General features: G+C 39.4%; 1 protein-coding gene and 1 pseudogene across 2 annotated transcripts in view; both read left to right on the top strand.

Annotated features, from left to right (window-relative positions):
* Positions 1-21,045, top strand: part of SNTB1 (syntrophin beta 1) — a 285,077-nt gene that overhangs the window by 161,592 nt on the left and 102,440 nt on the right. For both annotated transcript variants that reach the window (XM_055287139.2, XM_063643529.1), the window contains exon 3: positions 19,832-20,039. In XM_055287139.2, the coding sequence (XP_055143114.1) occupies positions 19,832-20,039 (208 nt within the window). The remainder of the gene's footprint in view (positions 1-19,831; positions 20,040-21,045) is intronic.
* Positions 14,899-16,574, top strand: LOC129486760 (condensin complex subunit 3-like; annotated as a pseudogene).

Below are 21,045 nucleotides of genomic sequence, written 5' to 3'. Positions count from 1 at the left end.
CATTGAGACGAGACCCTCCACCAGCAAAAAGATTACAACTCGCTCAAGGCTCAGATGATCATTAGCAACTTTTAGCATTAAAGTATTTTTAAGTTAAGGTGTGTACATTGTTTTCTTAGACTTATTGCCATTGCACACTTAATAGACTACCGTATGATATAAACATAACTCTTACATGCACCGGGAAACCAAAGAAATTCCTGAGAATCATTTTATTGTGATATTCACTGTATTGTCATATTTGCTTTATTGTGGTGGTCTGGAACTGAACCCAAGATATCCCTGAGTTATGTCTGTACCTAGTTCTCCTGTACTAACTAAATTACCTATGGTGTTTCCTACTTCCTGAACCCAAATTCCCTGGCTACTCTCTAGTCCCTTTATGTGATAGATTCTCTTTAAATCCTTCCTGTCCCATCCAGCTTCTGTCTCCTCTTCACCATTCTCTTATGGCTGTCTTCTCTGCTGGGTGGCAGCTACTGATAGTTCCTGTTAACGGGTTCTTGGATACTAATAGCTTAACTTACTGCCTTCTACAGGTAACATATCTTTATTTATATAGAAGCCTGAGACACAATGCTTTTATCTGTATCCTCTCCCGTTTTCTCCTCCTGTACCCTCACTAAGGAAAGATTTAGTAGAAATTACAACGGAATGGATGAGTGCTATTTTGGTAATGGTGAAGTACTGTTATTATGTTGAAGCACTGCTAACTTCACGTACTAAATAACTGCTTTAATAATTTATTGAGAATTGAATGATGATTCTCTGCACCTAAAATAGGTACAAATGATTCTCTCACATTAGGAATTTCTTGAGTTACTTGAAAATTTAAGAGAGTGTGTGCTCGTTCAAGATTGCTTGAGTATGATCTCAGTGATTATTTAAACAATGTCTGTGTTGAGTTCTCTTCACGTGGCTCCTGGCATGTCTGGCAAGTACTAGGCACTAAAAAATAATTGATAAGTCGATGAATGAAAAGGCATTTTTCTCACAATTTTGTAAATGGGTCAGACAGATAAATATTATTTTACATGAAACTCTGACATAATGAGAGATTGTACTTGAAAGAGAGATTATTAGATGAAAAAAATCCAGGACTCAATCCAAGGGTGGGGCAATGAGGAGATAAAGTAGCCTATTTTTGGAGAGGTATAAGTCAAAATGCTTTCTAGAAATGTTAAGTAGGCAGCATGAGTGCTGCCAATTCCCATTTCCATGCCCACAGCAAACATCCATAAATGATTATGATGCTTATCCTAGAGGAGCCTGGAATGAGATCTCAGATTCCTTTCAAGACATCATTTCAGGCAACTGCTACCATTTAATCAAAGTTGGCCTAGAAAATAAAACTTACATCTCATCCTAGGTTAGTGATTGCCCCAACTCCACTGAGAAAACTTGGTAACTTACAGTCTGGCTAGCTCTTCTGAAAGGGAGATACCGCCAAGATAATACTGAAAAACTTGTACACTGGGGCCTAGAGAAGAGGACAAGAGGCATCAAGGATGTTGGGTCATCCAACTTCAATTATTGGAAAGATATTGATGGCATTAAAACAAAATAATCATAGGATAAATGGACTCTTGAAGAGTAGCTTGTACATGTATATACTATAAATCTGAGATTGTAACAAGACATCCAAACGAGAATGGAGATATTTAACCAAACTCACAATGTTTCTCTCCAACTCGAAATCATTTTCAGTTTTTTATTGTAGTAAATAGCACTGTCATTAATTTAGTTGTCTAAGCCCAAAACCTAGGCATCACCTTGACACTTCTCTCTTCCCTGCCGCCTCACAGTTAATCTATCATAACATATGGTCGGTTTTATTTTCTATACCTTTTTCTAACTCATGTACTTTATGCCATCTCCACCACTAGATATTACATGGGACATACTAATGCTAAAAAATTATTCCATGTTTATCTGAAACTCAAGTTTAACTGGTCATCGAACATTTTTATTTGCTAACTCTGACAACACTAGTTTAAAATAATCTAATTCAAAAGAAGTAAAAATAGGCCCTCAGACTCTAAATGCTATGATCTAGATTGGGCTGTGGGATAGACTATTTATCAATGTAAGTACTAAGATTATAAGACAAATGCACATTTATTTGCCCTGCATAGCACCTTGCCTATTTTGATGGCTTATTATTTTTTTAAATCAGCTGAGCAAGATGAAACCACAGAATACTTTGGGAGGTATAGATGATATGCATAGTGAGAAAACAAAATGTTTTCTTTAGTTTTGACATTAGCTGACTTTTCCTCTAAAACTAATAATGATATCATTTCCCCAGGAAAGGTCAAAGTGCTGAAATTCTTCACATATTTTGTAAATGTATGTGTCACTGAAAAACTGAAATCTAGCCCACACAAGAGATATGGTCAGGTTCCCTCAGAGCTTAGCAGAATACTATATCATGCATGACCTGTTTTTGAAATGGGATTTTGTGAAAAATAGCAGAACACCTTTTCTGGTTTCTTTTTCATTAACTACTCACACTTGACACATTCCTTAAATGATCTCCTCAGCTCCCACCAAGGCAACCTGCTTCCTAAATCCACATTCTTAGCTGATTGTAGTTTCAGGCAATAGAATCAACTCTAGTTAAGGATATTGTGGTGTTCACGGATTTCCTCAAAATTTCAAAAAAAAACAGGCTATGGAAGCTCAACACCAACCGCATTGTGAATGCTCTCTAGGGAAAATAACCCTGTTGTCATCTCCATAACAACTGTCTCACAACTCACACACTGCCTCAGCCCACACCAATGACACCTGAGATTGGCTGAGCTCTGCCTAGAAATGGGGTGCCTCCTCCTTCCTGCCTTCCAGAGGACGGAGTCTGTGCATGTCTATGCACATATGCTTCCTGACGTTGCCTCCTTCAGAATTGCCATTCAGTGTGAGTGGTTCTGTCCTTGAGCAACAAGGAAGGCTGGGAACTTGGATTCTAGCTTATATCTTTGGGAAGCTCAACATATAATTTGGAAAATTTTCCAAATACACAGGGAGGGTATTTAAAAGATACTGAACAGCAACCAACATAAAATATGTTCCCTGCTTTCAAAACACCACATTTTATAACCATCCTGCTAGATGGAGCATAATGATTAAGACATGGGCTTTGGAGTCCAATGAACTTTGGTTCTAGTTCCAGTTTTACTTCTTACTAATGGGAAAAGTCAGGATGGGCTACCCCGCTAAGACACTATCTTCTTATCTGTGAAACAGACACATTAATACCATTCACCTCATAGGATGGTATGAGGATAAAATGAGAAAAGTGAACAAGTATGGTGGTGGAGTTTGCATCTTCACGGAACAAATACTTATCCTTATTACAAATGTGATTATTACCAATTTTTTTTTTTTTTTTTTTTTTTTTTTTTTTTTTTTTTTTTTGAGACGGAGTCTCGCTCTGTCGCCCAGGCTGGAGTGCAGTGGCGCAATCTCGGCTCACTGCAAGCTCCACCTCCCGGGTTCACGCCATTCTCCTGCCTCAGCCTCTCTGAGTAGCTGGGACTACAGGCGCCCGCCACCACGGCCGGCTAATTTTTTGTATTTTTGGTAGAGACAGGGTTTCACTGTGGTCTCGATCTCCTGACCTCGTGATCCACCTGCCTCGGCCTCCCAAAGTGCTGGGATTACAAGCGTGAGCCACCGCGCCTGGCCTATTACCAATCTTTTTACCTCTTTCTTTTACATCTTGTAGCCACAACCCATTTTAGGATTTTTTAAACAATCTAATTTTTGCTTTGATGTTATCTTTTTCACATAAGAATCCTTCTTTCTACAGAAGCATTTCATCAATGACATTATTGCAAAAGGTTTACAGATATTCTTTATTTAAGTTTTCTAATTTTTTCCTGATTACGCTGAAAAAAATTAGAAACTACAGAAAAGCAGAAAGGTGGAAATAAAAACACCCCAAAATGTCATGATCTAGAGTTAACCACTGTTATTTATTTGTCTGTTGAGAAGTATTTTTCATCAACCATAGGAATCACAGATTTGAGGAACTGAAAGCGACCATAATGACCATGGGGTTTGAATTCTCCTGGATTCCCCAAAGTTGCTGCAAGCCAGCAAGACTTCATCCTCCTGACTAGTTTCATCTGTGTTTTCTCCAGAGTCACTTGGAGGGGAAAGGTCACTTGAAACTTTTGTTGTCAGATTGTGAGTTTTGTTTATTAATTTCGTAGTAGGAGGCTTCAAGTTTTATGTATTAGCCTCATGTTTCTAAACAGGGGAAGTAGAGGATGCTGGGAAATATCATTTGGCTCCATGGAAGCCTTTGAGAGAGCAAGAGGGGAAGAAAATTACTCTTTTATTGTGAGTTTTGCCAAATGATCTCTGAGAAGCTGTGATATCATTCATACGCTGTGCCAAGCTGGATCGAAACAGCTCATGTTGGCAGACATCGAGAGTGAGCGTATAATTCCTTGGGGTTGGGATGGGCTGTTATCAGAAATAGTTCCATAGGCAGTATTTACATAACTGTGGTGGAGTGTGAGAATAAACACAGCTGTAGCATTGCCCTAAATATTTCTATTCAGCAGGGAATTAAAAGAGAACTTTATCGCTGAACTACAGATAAACACAATTCATCAAGCAGTGGTCAGTTCAACTGGGGAACAAAATAGGAGCTATAAAAGACTGGCCTGCTGAAAATAGCTCCAATCAGCCATCCTGACTTTATTGCTGCTTTACTCCCTCCCTCCCTCTTTTTCCCCAGTTCCAGAAATGTAGGGCTCATCAGCCAGCAAGGAAGTTGTCTAGATTTTCTTTACCCCAAGAAGGAAGTTGAGGGCACTGTCCTTTACTGAATGGAGACCTACCCTGGGCCAGCATGTTCCTTACTTCAGAATGGTTCCCCATTTTCTTTCTGGGCTATAAAATTGAATGTTGGTGGGAGTAAGATTTATTGCCAAGAAGACAACTTTTTTTTTTTTTTTTTTTTTTTTTTTGAGAAAGAGTCTCGCTTTGTCTCCCAGGCTGGAGTGCAGTGGCGCCATCTGGGCTCACTGCAAGCTCCACCTCCCAGGTTTACGCCATTCTCCTGCCTCAGCCTACCGAGTAGCTGGGACTACAGGCACCCACCACAATGCCCGGCTAATTTTTTTGTATTTTTAGTAGAGATGGGGTTTCACCATGTTAGCCAGGATGGTCTCGATCTCCTTACCTCGTGATCTGCCTGCCTCGGCCTTCCAAAGTGCTGGGATTACAGGCGTGAGCCACAGTGCCCGGCCCTAAGAAGACAACTTTTTAACTCCAAAGTGAGCTAAAATGGACACATGATTGCACAGCTCTAAATGATCTAAATTCATCTTATGAATTTCTTTAAGCGCCCATATATTTTAAATAGTAGTGCAGTCCTGGTTCTGCTATACCCAGGAAGATAGTTATATGATGTATTTGTGTAATCGTTTTCTGGGATTGGCATAACGAAGTACCACAAACTGGGTAGCTTAAAACAGTAGAAATTTATCCTGTCTCAGCTTTGGAGACCAGAAGTCTGAAATCAAAATGTCAGCAGGGTCAGTTTCTTCTGGATGTTTTCAGGGAGAAACCATTTCATGCCTCTGTCCTAACTTCTCGTGGTTGCCTGCCCACATTGGCATTCCCCGTCTTGTGGGTGCATCACTCCAATCTCTGCCTCCTCCTTCACATCACCTTCTTTTCTGCATGTCTGTCTGTGTCTTTTCTGTCTCTTATAATAGCACTCTCATTGGATTTAGGACCCACCCTAATACACTGGGTGGAATAATGAGATAAGGATCTCATCTGAATCCTTCCCTTAATTACATCTGCAAAAATCCTATTTCCAAATAAAGTCACATCCTGAGGTTCCCCAGGAACATGAATTTTGGAGGGATACTATTCAATGCACTGCACAGGGTGAGTTAATTGGAGGCAGAGACCATGTACTCCAGTTGCCTCTACAGCACATGACACACACCAGACACCTCATCAGTGTTCTAGAACACTTGCTAATTAGCTGTGACAGCATTGCATGTTTCTTACTCCGTTTTGTAACCCAAGAGATTTACTGGGATTTTCTGTTTCAATATGCATGCCTTGACTCTTTATTAATAGAATTTCTAAGAGAGACCTATAGGTATAGATAATAGGAAAACATTATGTTCACTAATGTAGTTTTTTCCCCCTATTTACTGAGTCAACAGAAAGTCTTAAAATGCTAAAAACATAAGTGACAACTACTAACATCAGGTCACAAAGCACTTTCAAAATTATTATCTCATTTGATACTCCAGTAACCCTGTGAATGTTATCACCTTCATTATCATCATCATCACCACTTTGATCATTACCACCACCATCTCAATTTTATATGGGATGAAGAAACTTGAGGCTCAGAGAAATGAAAAGACCTATTTGAGTTCAGTGTATGAGTCAGGACTTTTGGTTGTATTTTGAAAGTAGCCCAATTTGAACTGGCTTAAGAAAAAAAAAAAAAAAGGAACGTAGAAGACCAAGTCCTTCCCTCTCGATGGCAAGGTGGTCATCACAAATCCATGATTGCATCCAACCCCCCAGCATTTACAATGAGGGGGAAACAGTCTCCTTAACATTATTCCTGGAATAGAATTTCTTTACTCTCTATCACTTTCTATTCTGGAATGTGCATTACGCTGGATTCAGCAGAAACTCTGGGCCTGGATCTCTTTGGTCCAAATTGTTTCACACCTACAACCCTCAAGCCTTCAAATCCCCCAGACCACATAGAATGAGATTGAGGAGAAAGCCTGTTACCAGAAAAGCAGGGTATGGAAATGGCAGACAAACAACAGATCTCCATAAGAAGCATAGTTTACAAATGATAGCTTGGGCTTGAGACAAGATGGTTTTAACCAATAGATCTATCCTATGGCCCGTCCTTCTCCTCTTCTGTTTAAATGCATTGAATACATGATAAATGTGCCTGGAACAAAATTTAAAAGATACAAAGTTATACAGTAAAAATCTCCCTTCCAATTTTGTCCTCCTGTCACTCAGTTTCCCTCCTAATTGAACTCATCTCTATACCCCTCCAGGGATAGTTATAGTTTCCACATTTACAAGCATCATATGAGTTGTTTTTACATCAGTGATATATTATTCTCACTGTTCTGTCTGGCTCTTTTTTCACTCCACTCTGTTAGGTATTTTTGGCTCTCTGACTTTAATGACTTCAACCACCCAGGCACAATGACATTTTCACACACCACTTAGTTTTCACTCTTGAGTATTTTCTGTTTTCCTTTTTGTCTCCTTCTCCCTACCCTCTTCTTACTGCATTTCCTCATTTTACCTCCTTCCATATGTTCATTATGTAATTGTTGAAGTTGAAACTACTTTTTTAAAAAAAACACATAATACTAAACATTTGACCCTACAAAATGGTTCTTTTGAGGTACGTTATCAGCAAAAACCTACTGAAAAAATGAAACCATTCTCATCTCTTTTCATCACAGAGTCACTGATTAGCTCAGGCTATGAGAAAGCAAAGAGACTTCAACAGCTAATTGTAGCTCTAGTTACGGCCACAACTCTCATTAACTTGTGCCCCTTAACAGGAACCTCCTATAGCTCTTTTTTGTTTTTAGAACAAAGAGGTAGATGGGTTAAAGGGTGACATGTTATCAGGTTTGCCCCAAATCTTTCAGTATCTTGCAAAAGACTCATGCATCTTTCCCTAAAGTTATTTTATTTTCCTTTCCAGGATAGTAGAAAGAGAAAGAGCCTTTGTATAACCTTTTAGTTTTTCCTGGGGCTTGCATTTTTCTGCAAATCCCGGTACTCTGGAACGGAGTTGGACTATAGCCCACCTGCCCTGGAGGACTCTCCATGCTTCATTGGACCAATACAATTTTATTGTGCACAAATTTGGAAAGACTATTCATTGTAAACTAGGAAGACTGATCAAGATGAGCATGGCGCTGTGACATCTCATGCATGTTATTTCGTCTTTTCAATAATCTCAATAGACAAGTATATTGAGGCATTCTACAGATAAAGAAATCGAGGCTTAGGGAGTTTAAGTAACTTACCTAATGCTTCACAGCCAATAACTCATAAAGCCAATCTGAATCCAATAAGTCACAAAGCCAATCTGAAAGTCATAAAGCCATTGTGCATTCCAGCATGCATCTTTTCAATTGGTGAGAATATGGGCTGCTGAAAGAACTACTGCACAGCCAACCAGGAATGGAATTTCTTCACTCTCTATCACTTTCTATTCTAGAACATGCATTACACTGGATCACGTTTTGGTAAAATGAGGTCAAATAACAAATTAGGTCAAAATGTGTGTATTTGAAGTTCAGTTAATGCTAGGTAATGGACATATATAGGTATAAAATCACCCCATGACCTTGTTGAGAATCTTGAGTTGTCACCCAGAGATTTGAAGGACTTCAGGGATGCCAAGTACCTATCATTTGCCTTAGATAGTAGAGCTCATTGATTTTAAAAGAGGAAATTTATAGCCCTTTCTTCTCTCCCTTTGGGTTTTGTTGGGGGTGAGGGAAAAAAAGGGGGAAGGTAGGTTGCTGAATTCTTTTAATTACTCGTTGCACAAATAATTGACACTTTTTCTGTGCCCAAGTTTTGTCAGATCAGCCCAACAATTCTTAGCCCACAATCATATTTGGTGGTTTCATGCTGCTCTCATGTGTTGTCAGTGAGAGGCTCATTCTCAATTCTCCTATTGTCATTGACTCCTATCTTAAGTCTAACATATGTCTCATCTTATAATCCAGAGCCAAAGCTTAGTTAAAAAGAATGATTTCCCTCTTTACTTGGATCTGCAAGATCTTCATAGGCTACTGTTCACAGCTCCAAAAACTCTCCCTCTACATTTGCAAACAGGCTTTTTGCAGGAGTTTACTTCATCTGGAAGCTTCTCTATGGTGGTTTTAAGATATAGATATGTCTACAATTGCTTTGGTACTCTTCCTTGTATCCCAGTGGAGCCTAATTCTCATTTTCTTGAATATATATTGGACTTAGTGACTCACTTCTAACAAAAAGAATAAACCAGAACTCATGGTGTGTCTGCTGGTGGGAATGTAAACTAGTAAAACCACTATGGAAAACAGGATGGATGTTCCTTAAAGAAAAGTAGAACTACCATTTGATCCAGCAATCTCGTGACTGGGTATTTACCCAGAGGAAAGAAGTCATTATATGAAAAAGACACTTGCACATTCATGTTTATAGCGACACAATTCACAACTACAAAGATGTGGAAACAACCTAAATGCCCATCAACCAATGAGTGGATAAAAAAAATGTGATAAACATACACCACAGAATACTACTCAGTCATATAAAGGAACAAAATAATGGCATTTGCAGCAACCTGGATGAAGTTGGAAACTATTATTCTACGTGAAGTAACTCAGGAATGGAAAACCAAATATCATGTTCTTACAAATGGGAACTAAGCTATGAGAATGCAAAGGCAGAAAAATGATATAATGGACTCTGGGGACTCAGGAGGAAGGGTGGGAGGGTGGTAAGGGATAAAAGACTGCACATTGGGTACAGTGTACACTGCTCTGGTGATGGCTACACCAAAACCTCAGAAATCACCACTAAAGAACTTATCCATGTAACCAAAAACCACCTGTTCCCCCAAAACTATTGAAATTTAAAAATCAAAGAAACAATAACAACAAACATGGTGTGTGCCTTTGAAGACCAGGTCAGAAAAGGCATAGCAGTTCCTTTTTTTCTTTGGAGGAAACAAGCTGCCATGTCAGGAGGACACTCAAGCAGCCTTTGGAAAGGCTCATATGGCAAGAAACTGAGGCCTCCTGCCAATGGCCATAAGAGGGAGCCATCTTAGAACTGGATCCTCAACCCCAGTCAAGCCTTCAGATGCCTGCAACCCCTGTCAGCATCCTGACTACAAATTCCTGAGCCAGAACCACTCAGCTAAGCCATTCCCAAATTCATGACCTACAGATACTGTGAGATAACAGATGTTTGGAGTTTCGTTTTGTTTTGTTTTTATTTTTCAGTAAGGGTCTTGCTCTGTCACCCAGGCTGGGGTGCAGTAGTGCAATCACGGCTTTTACTGCAGCCTTGACCTCCTGGCCCCAAGCTATCCTCCCACCTCAGCCTCCTGAGTAGCTGGGACTACAGGTGTGCACTACCATACCTGACTAATTTTTAAATTTTTTGTAGAGTTGGGGCCTTCCCACTTGCCCAGGCTGGTCTCAAACTCCTCAGCTCAAGTAATCCTCCCACTTCAGCCTCCCAAAGTGCTGGGATCACAGGCATGAGTTACTGTGGCTGGCCTGGAATTTTAAACCAAATTTTAATTGGGAGGAATTTGTTGGTCAGTAGTCCATAACTAACATACTCTCCAGGAGCCATCTGCTGTATTGCCCTTCTGGGGACAACTACCAATAGGCACATCTCCTTAGGGGCTCCAGCTTAGCCTCAGAGAGCCCTGCAGTGGTCTTTAATCTATATAATTTGTGGAACATTTAAAGCATATGCCCAGGCTTCAATCTCTGGAGATTTTTACTCAGTAGGACTGGGATAGGGTCCAACCATTTATATTTAACTGAATGACTTCTTAAAAAGAAGCCTATTAAAGGATATCTGAAGAATACTTTTGGTTGAGAACCTTGCTGTTCTTTTTGATGATAAAAAGCAACAGGCCTCTCTGCTCTGTGTCTTTTGTATTCTTTCTCTGAAAACTGACAGGGCAAGCTCAGTGCACCATTCCATGTCCCTCTCAGCTACTGGGAAGCCTAGCAAACAACTAAGCTCAGTCCTTTTTCTAAATGAACCTATGGCACAGCCCTTCTCAAACTTGACTAGAGTCAGATTTTCCTGGAGGATGATGGCTGGACCTCACCCCCAGAGTTCCTAGTTAAGTAGGCCTGAGGTGGGAACCTATAATTTGCATGCAAATACTACTGGTCTGTGGCCATGCCTTGAGAATCACTGCCAAAAAGTATGGGACCTGGTATTTCAACTTTGCCTCAGAAATTGTCCTAGATCCTCCCTACACTTCAGGTAACAACAAAAAATGAAAGCAAACAAAAATTCATCCATTTTTGCCTGAGGCAAAAGTAATCCATAGTGTTAGAAAAAATTCGAATAGTGATTATATTGGAGGACAGGAGCTGGAAAGGGTATACAAAAGGAATTTCTGGGATGACTGTAATATTCTATTTCCTGATCTGAGTGATGGTGACACAAATATGTTTTCTTCGCAAAAATACAGTTGAGGTGGACACCTACAATTTGTGCACTTTTCCGTCTGTATGTTAGACTTTAAAAGTTTACTTAAAAATTAATAATAATGATAAGCACTGTCAAAACCTGCAAGAAATGGGCCTCTGCATCACTAATCTGTACCTCTGTTTGCAAGTCTGCTTTATCCTAGGGCCGTGCTGGCAACCCAACAAAGAAAATACTCTTTTTTCTTTCTTTCATTTTTGCTGGCATCACTTTTGTATGTGTGATACCTGTGGAGTGGCTGTTTCCCAAGATGTCGTTTCTTTGAAAACAAATGCCAGCCTTCAAAAGAAAATATTGTAAATGATGTATTTGCACGCTTTAAATTCCTAGAATAATAGATATTGATAGAATAACTTGAAAAGCCATTTGATAACCACCATTGTTGATTAAAAATAAAGTTTTAAAGAAAGGAAAGAAAAGCAAGCTGAGATCTCATTAATGCTTTTGAGAATCCTAGGTTGTGTTCTGCAATGCAACTTTACTGAACAGTGAGAACTTTGGGAGACAATGAACTCACCCCAGATGTATTACCCATTTATTTGAAAAGAACCTAAAAGTCATGAGGTTTTTTTTGATTGACAATTGATTCTAATTATTAAGTCTTTGGCTATGAATGAAGAAAGAGGAAAAAATAATGCTGGCTATTTGGCTACCAACCAAAAAAAAGTCCAAGACCAGATGGATTCATAGCCAAATTCTACCAGACGTACAAGGAGGAGCTAGTACCATTCCTTCTGAAACTATTCCAATCAATAGAAAAAGAGGGAATCCTCCCTAACTCATTTTATGAGGCCAGCATCATCCTGATACCAAAGCCTGGCAGAGACACAATAAAAAAAGAATTTTAGAGCAATATCCCTGATAAACATTGATGCAAAAATCCTCAACAAAATACTGGCAAACCAAATCCAGCAGCACATCAAAAAGCTTATCCACCATGATCAAGTTGGCTTCATCCCTGGGATGCAAGGCTGGTTCAACATATGCAAATTGATAAATGTAATCCAGCATATAAACAGAACCAAAGACAAAAACCACATGGTTATCTCAATAGATGCAGAAAAGGCCTTTGACAAAATTCAACAACCCTTCATGCTAAAAACTCTCAACAAATTAGGTATTGATGGGACATATCTCAAAATAATAAGAGCTATTTATGACAAACCCATGGCCAATATCATACTGAATGGGCAAAAACTGGAAGCATTCCCTTTGAGAACTAGCACAAGACAGGGATGCCCTCTCTCACCACTCCTATTCAACATAGTGTTGGAAGTTCTGGCCAGGGCAATCAGGCAGGAGAAGGAAATAAAGGTTATTCAATTAGGAGAAGAGGAAGTCAAATTGTCCCTGTTTGCAGATGACATGATTGCATATTTAGAAAACCCCATTGTCTCAGCTCAAAATCTCCTGAAGCTGATAAGCAACTTCAGCAAAGTCTCAGGATACAAAATCAATGTGCAAAAATCACAAGCATTCTTATACACCAATAACAGACAAATAGAGAGCCAAATCATGAGTGAACTCCCATTCACAATTGCTTCAAAGAGAATAAAATACCTAGGAATCCAACTTACGAGGGATGTGAAGGACCTCTTCAAGGAGAACTACAAACCTGCTCAACAAAATAAAAGCAGTTACAAACAAATGGAAGAACATTCCATGCTCATGGATAGGAAGAATCAATATCGTGAAAATGGCCATACTGTCTAAGGTAATTTATAGATTCAATGCCATCCCCATCAAGCTACCAATGACTTTCTTCACAGAATTGAAAAAACTACTTTAAAGTTCACATGGAACCAAAAAAGAGCCCACATTGCCAAGTCAATCCTAAGTCAAAAGAACGAAGCTGGAGGCATCATGCTACCTGACTTCAAACTATACTACAAGGCTACAGCAACCAAAACAGCATGGTACTGGTACCAAAACAGAGATATAGACAAATGGAACAGAACAGAGCCCTCAGAAATAATACCACACATCTACAACCATCTGATCTTTGACAAACCTGACAAAAACAAGCAATGGGGAAAGGATTCCCTATTTAATAAATGGTGCTGGGAAAACTGACTAGCCACATGTAGAAAGCTGATACTGGATCCCTTCCTTACACCTTATACAAAAATTAATTCAAGATGGATTAAAGACTTAAATGTTAGACCTAAAACCATAAAAACACTAGAAGAAAACCTAGGCAATACCATTCAGGACATAGGCATGGGCAAGGACTTCATGTCTAAAACACCAAAAGCAATGGCAACGAAAGTCAAAACTGATAAACGGGATCTAATTAAACTAAAGAGCTTCTGCACAGCAAAAGAAACTACCATCAGAGTGAACAGGTAACCTACAGAATGGGAGAAAATTTTTGCAATCTACTCATCTGACAGAGGGCTAATATCCAGAATCTACAAAGAACTTAAACAAATTTACAAGAAAAAAACAACCCCATCAAAAAGTGAGCAAAGGATATGAACAGACACTTCTCAAAAGAAGACATTTATGCAGCCAACAGACACATTAAAAAATGCTCATCATCACTGGCCATCAGAGAAATGCAAATCAAAACCACAAAGAGATACCATCTCACACCAGTTAGAATGGTGATCATTAAAATGTCAGGAAACAACAGGTGCTGGAGAGGATGTGGAGAAATAGGAATACTTTTACACTGTTGGTAGGACTGTAAACTACTTCAATCATTGTGGAAGACAGTGTGGTGATTCCTCAAGGATCTAGAACTAGAAATCCATCCCATTACTGGGTATATACCCAAAGGATTATAAATCATGCTGCTCTAAAGACACATGTACACATATGTTTATTGCAGCACTATTCACAATAGCAAAGACTTGGAACCAACCCAAATGTCCATCAGTGATAGACTGGATAAAGAAAATGTGGCACATATACACCATGGAATACTATGCAGCCATAAAAAAGATGAGTTCATGTCCTTTGTAGGGACATGGATGAAGTGGAAACCATCATTCTCAGCAAACTATCACAAGGACAAAAAACCAAACACTGCATGTTCTCACTCATAGCTGGGAATTGAACAATAAGAACACTTGGACACAGGAAGGGGAACATCACACAATGGGACCTGTCGTGGGGTGAGGGGAGGGGGGAGGGGATAGCATTAGGAGATATACCTAATGTAAATGATGAGTTAATGGGTGCAGCACACCAACATGGCACATGTATACATATGTAAGAAACCTGCACGTTGTGCACATGTACCCTAGAATTTAAAGTATAATAATAAATAAATGAATAAATAAATAAATAAGAAAATACTCATTCCTCTTTCTGTGGCATAGTCATGCCTTAACCCATCAAGATGTATGAAGTCTCTAGCGAGGCACTGAGACGGATAGTGGGAGAGTGGAGAAGACTGTTTTTCAGCTTCTTCCACACTGAAGATGTAGGAAGGGGTAGATTTGCAGCAGCCTATCCACCAACCATGAAAATCCAACCTTTCTTATTGATAAAGGGGATGTCTGGTAACCCACACACAACAAAAAATGCTGGCTATTTGACAGGAGATTCTTACTCTACCCACAACCCCAATATCCCTGGTTCCTTTTCTTGAAGGACTGCTCCACATTATTCTAGATGATAATAAGAGAACAGAATTTATCTCAGAGATTGGGGCACCCATTGTTACTGTTGGTGTTAATGATGACCCAGCTGATGCAAGAAAGGAAGGACTCAAGATGGCTGAAATAAAAGTTAAGCGTATTGAAGCCAAAGAAGCTTTGGAAAATTACATTACCTTACAGGATTTTAACTCGGCATCAAAATTAAAAGAAGAAATAAGAGCATTAGAAGATGTCAAAAAAACCTTTTGTAAGAGACAGAGCAACTTGAAATTAAAGAAGTCCATGTAGAGAAGAATGACGCAGAAACATTACAGAATCTCTTATCTTATGCTGTGAACTGTTGAAGCAGATGTCCATTTCAACAGGCATAAGTGCAGCCATGAATGGGATCATTGAATTTTTTATTCTTCCTAAAATAATAAATGTTTACCCTATAGTAAGAAACTTGGCTGTTTCATGCTCGGGAGCTGCAGACTACAGAATCAGAATTTTGCACGTAACACTTTGTGTTATTATTGCAGGTTTTGCAAATTGATGATGTCACAATAAAAATAAGTGCTTTAAAGGGAATCTTTGACTAGCTGATAATGTTTGGGGTTGAACCACTTAAACCTAAAAAATCAAAGCCTTTTAATTTGAAGGTGCAGAGATAAACAGTGATTGATGAGCAAGAGTCATAAAAAGTTGAAAAGGCCCTTACAGCGAAGAGTGTTCTGAAACTCCTTTCTGATTTCTTAGGTAGTGAGGTGTCTACACTTAGGACAGGAGCCACAGAAGGACTAGCCAAGCTGATATTCTCTGGGCTTTTGGTGAGCAGCAGGACTTTTTCCCATCTTATTTTGTTATGGTAGAGTCCTGTGACTGAAGAGGATGTTCGACTTCGACATTGCCTAGGCATGTTCTCCCCCATGTTTGCTTAGGCAAGCAGGACTAATCAGGAATGCTTTGAAGAAGTTTCTCTTCCAAGCCTGCAAACACTGGCCAATGCTCCTGCATCTTCTCCTTTAGCTGAAATTGATATCAGAAATGTTGTTGAATTACTTACAGATTTGACAAGAACAAGTAGATTAAATCCTCAGGCCAAGAATTCCTAAGATTATCAGGCCTTAACAGTACATGACAATTTGGCTATAAAAATTTGCAGTGAGATCTTAAGAAGTCCATGCTCACCAGAAATTCAGGTCTCTATAAAAGCCTTGAGTTCTTTAGAACTCAATAGCCATCTTGCAAAAGATCTTCTGGTTCTATTGAATGGGATTCTGGAGCAAGTAAAGGAGAGGGCATGTCTGAAAGCTTTGTAGAAAATCAAGATTCAGTTAGCAAAAAGGAAATAAAGAATTTGGTGACCAGCCTGAAGCAGCACAGGATGCCAGCTTGACTACAACTATTTTTCAAAATGAAGATGAAAAGAATAAGGAAGTACATATGACTCTTCTTAGGGATGTAAAAGCAACCCTGGCATCAAAATCTACTCAGCAAAAGACTAACAGGGGACAGAGAAAAGTGACAGCTTCAGCTAGGATGAAGAGGAGACATCAGATTGCTGAGGCTGACTCTGAAAGTGACCATGAAATTCTAGAACCAAAATCAGAAATGAAGATGAAACTACCAAGGCAAGCCAAAACAGCAGTGCTGGAAAAAAGTAAACTTAATCTTGCCCAACTTCTCAATGAAGATAGAAGTTAGGAAAGATGGTGGAGGTAGAGTTCTTTAAAATTATCTTCAGTTCTTTGCTTTAATAGTTACCCTTGTCAAAATTTTTTAAAAGGCCTTTGAAAGAAAATATTGTAAATGAAGTATTTGTATGTTTTAAATTCCTAGAATAATGAATATTGGTAGAATAACTTGAAAAGCCAGTTAATAACCATCATTGTCAATTAAAAGTAAAGTTTTAAAGAAATAGAAGAAAAACAAGTTGAGCTCTCATTAATGCTAATGAGAATGCTAGTTTGTATTCTGCTCTGCAACTTTACTGAAGAGTGAGAACTTAGGGAGAGAATGGAAACTCTCACCTTAGATTTATTACCCATTTTTTTGAAAAGTGCCTAAGAGGCATCAGATTTTTTTTCTTCTGTGTGAGGACAGTTGTCACCTAAAGAATTCCTTGTTCCACCACATAAAATTTTTGTATCTTATTGTGGAGACTGGCTTTGCAAATTCCTTAAAAAGAATACTTCCTGGCTAACACGGTGAAACCCCGTCTCTACTAAAAATACCAAAAAAATTAGCCGGGCATGGTGGCGGGCACCTGTGGTCCCAGCTACTCAGGAAGCTGAGGCAGGAGACTGGCATGAACCCAGGAGGCAGAGCTTGCAGTGAGCAGAGGTCGCGCCACTGCACTCCAGCCTGGGCGACAGAGCGAGACTCCGTCTCAAAAAAAAAAAAAAAAAAAAAAGCATACTAATTATGGCTAAAGTCCCCCTAGTGACATCCCACTTTCCAAATCACCTCTCTTCTACAACTTACACTTGTGGTAAAACCGTTTAGTCACTGTAAAAGGTTGGTTTCAAATGTTTTCGAGGCCAAGTTGCATTGGGTCTGCTAACTCTCAGGCCATCTGCAAAATTGTTATTTTGAAACTCAGGATCTAGGTGGGACATTATTGGGCATAGTTGTTGATAATGAATACTACACTTCACATCACTGCAGAAGACAGTGAGTGCCCCCATAGGACATTGTCCAATCTCAAGGAGAGGCATCGTGGTATAGTATTTAAATTCACAGGCTTTTGAGCCTATTTAACATGGGTTTGAATCCCAGCATCACCAACGGTGTGGCCTTGGGTAAATTGCTTCTTCCTCTCTCTCTCTCTCCGAAGTTCAATTTTTTCTTCTGTTAAGGGGGGTTAATAATATCAGTCATAGGGCTATTAGAAGCATTATATGTAATAATATAAAATGATTTAAAAGTTTGCCTGGCACATAGTAGATTCTTAGTGAATAATACCATGATTATTAAGAGATGAAAGGAAGTTAATAAATGGATAATTCTATTGAGCTTTGAATTTCCGAATCCCTGTATCTTTCTAATGTAAACATGAATGAATAAATGATATTTATTGCATATATACATGAATGAATATTGGGTTTTTTTCTTTATGCAATTAAAAAGTATCTGTCTAAAATTTACAGATATGGAGAACAGGTTAGTTGTTGCCTAGGGATTTGGGATAGTGGTGGGCGTGTGGGACACATGACTAAAAAGGGGTAGTTGCAGGGGAGATTAAAGATCTCTGCTTTGTGGTGATGGAGTAGTTCTGCATTGTGATTGCAGTGGGGTTTATACAAATCTACACATGAAAAAAATGGCACAGAACTATACATTCACATTGTACCCATGTCAGTTTCCTAGTTTTGATACTGTACTATAGGAGGTAAAATATAACCATTGGGGGAAACTGGTAAAGGGCATCCCAGACTTCTTTGTACTATTTGTGCAACTCCATACTAATCTATAATTACTTCAAAATAAAAAGTTAATGACATAAAGTATCTGTTGAGAATTTCCTTCTTTTACCACAATTACAGTATACAGATCTCTCACTCTGTTTCTCCACTAATCCAATTACAGTTCTGGCATAAGGTTTCGTGTTGGACTTTTATTTTTATTTTATTTATTTTATTTTATTTTATGTTACGTTATTTGAGACTGAGTCTTACTCTGTCACCCAGGCTGGAGTGCAATGGCTTGATCTCGGCTCACTGCAACCTCCGCCTCCCAGGTACAAGCAATTCTCCAGTCTCAGCCTCCCAAGTAGCTGGGGTTACAGGCACCCGCCATCATGCCTGGCTAATTTTTATATTTTTGTAGAGACGGGTTTCACCATGTTGGCTAGGCTGGTCTTGAACTCCTGACCTCAGGTGATCTGCCCACCTCAGCCTTCCAAAGTGCTGGGATTACAGGTGTGAGCCAGTGTGGTGGGCCTGGACTTTAAATAGAATACTTTAAGTGCATCTCTCTCCCCATTGTTACCCCTTCCTAGGCCAATTCATGCCTTTACACCACGGGTCTGAGGATTAAGCGGAAGCTAAATGTGCTACAGACAAAATTCCTAAAAGATGCAAAGTTTGGTCATCTTCAATTCTAAAATATTCTCAATTGATTAACACTGAGCAGCAGGATTAAGCATGTGGCTAGATATATTTCAATCTATTTCCTGCCAGCAGCAGCAAGGATGTGAGTATATTAAAATCCTCTGTTAATTAAGAAGTAAAGCAAATTAGTATCAGCTCACAGTTTGGAAGTCTCGATATGAAACTACTAATCAGCAAATCAGCTGAATAACAAGAAAATCAGATAACCTTAATTTAGGTGATTTGGTGGTTGCACAGCTGTGTTCCCAGTATGTAGACCAGTACTTGGGCACCCAGTAAATATGCGTGGATGAATTAATGAGTGAATGAATGGATGGCGGGACTGTTAAGGCATCCTGTTAGAAACTGACAAAGTCTAAAAGTAGGAGTAAAGAATTAATTCACTTTTATGACCCAGATCAGATCTTGACGAAGCGGGACCTGCCAGGAAACTTTCTTTTTTTTTTTTTTCTTTTTATTTATTTATTATTATTATTATACTTTAAGTTTTAGGGTACATGTGCACAATGTGCAGGTTTGTTACATATGTATACATGTGCCATGTTGGTGTGCTGCACCCATTAACTCGTCATTTAGCATTAGGTATATCTCCTAATGCTCTCCCTCCCCGCTTCCCCCACCCCACAACAGTCCCCGGAGTGTGATGTTCCCCTTCCTGTGTCCATGTGTTCTCATTGTTCAATTCCCACCTATGAGTGAGAACATGCGGTGTTTGTTTTTTTGTCCTTGCGATAGTTTACTGAGAATGATGGTTTCCAGTTTCATCCATGTCCCTACAAAGGACATGAACTCATCATTTTTATGGCTGCATAGTATTCCATTCTAACCCTTTTCTCTGTGCTCCTCTAGGCAGCTTGAAATCCACTCTCCAGATGCTAAGCACACCGTGATCCTAAGGAGCAAGGACTCAGCCACCGCCCAGGCATGGTTCAGTGCCGTCCATTCCAGCGTTAATGACCTGCTGACCCGAGTGATTACTGAGGTCAGAGAGCAGCTGGGGAAAACAGGCATTGCTGGGAGCCGAGAGATTAGGCATCTTGGCTGGCTTGCAGAAAAGGTAAGGAAAATATCTTCCTCTGTAATAGTCATCCTCCCCGAGATTCCCCCAGCGCTCATAACCACTAAAGTTATCTCATTCCATAGGCTGATTCTCTCATTCACAGTCTGTGTGGATTTCTCATTCCTCTCCAGCAGGCTACGGGCCTTTACATTATACAGGGGTTTTGTCTTAATCAACTTTGATTACCTGCACTTAGTCAAACATGTGGCAAATTGCATGGGGTCCAGGTTGTTGGATGGATGAATGAGTGAGTTGAGGAATAGTTTGATTTTAATATCTATGTATGAAGGGAAGGGAAAATAACTCAAACTCAGAACAGAGCTGTTGCTTTGGGAGGCAAGGAAGTCAAAATTACTGTTTAAAAAGGGTTTGTGTGGGTTTTGATGAGCCTGTTTGTTAATAACACAGACATTTTTGAGATGATTCAATTATATATTTACAAATAACAGCAAGAATTAGTTGAGCAATTACTATGCTGGCTCTTTTCTTATGTTACCTTATATTTTATTTGTGCTCTTAAGCCAGCCACTCTTTAATGTCATCATTAAAGAGCACCTACTTTTGTGAGGCACAGTGCTAGGCAGGAGTGGGGAAGGGAGTGAAAACATAATAAAGACTTAGCCTCTGTCTCAGAGAGGAAAGCTGCTGTGGAAAAGACTTTGGGTCATATTAACACGGTCCCTGATTTTTTTTTCCCAAGTTATGTGATATGTTAAAGATAGTAAAATTCACTTTGTGGCCATCTCTTTGGAGTTACTCTATTTCAAAGGATTGAGCCTTTGCCATTGTCCTTACACATGATTGCTGTCCCTTGAATTTGACCTTGAGTGCTCAGGAACACTGGACTTTGGGGATAGTCTGACCTCCCAGTGACTCACTGTCTAATAGACAGTAAATGGGAATAGTGAACGTCACAATAACACCTTTCCTGCCAAAGAACCCTGTCATCTGAGAAGGCCCAGTCAAATGGCACCTGAAATAATACTCGAACACATCATTTAGC

The sequence above is a fragment of the Symphalangus syndactylus genome, chromosome 7 (genome assembly GCF_028878055.3).
Source record: "Symphalangus syndactylus isolate Jambi chromosome 7, NHGRI_mSymSyn1-v2.1_pri, whole genome shotgun sequence".
Taxonomy (NCBI): domain Eukaryota; kingdom Metazoa; phylum Chordata; class Mammalia; order Primates; family Hylobatidae; genus Symphalangus; species Symphalangus syndactylus.
Note: the sequence above shows the minus strand (reverse complement) of the source record. Positions and strands in the feature narration are given on the sequence as shown.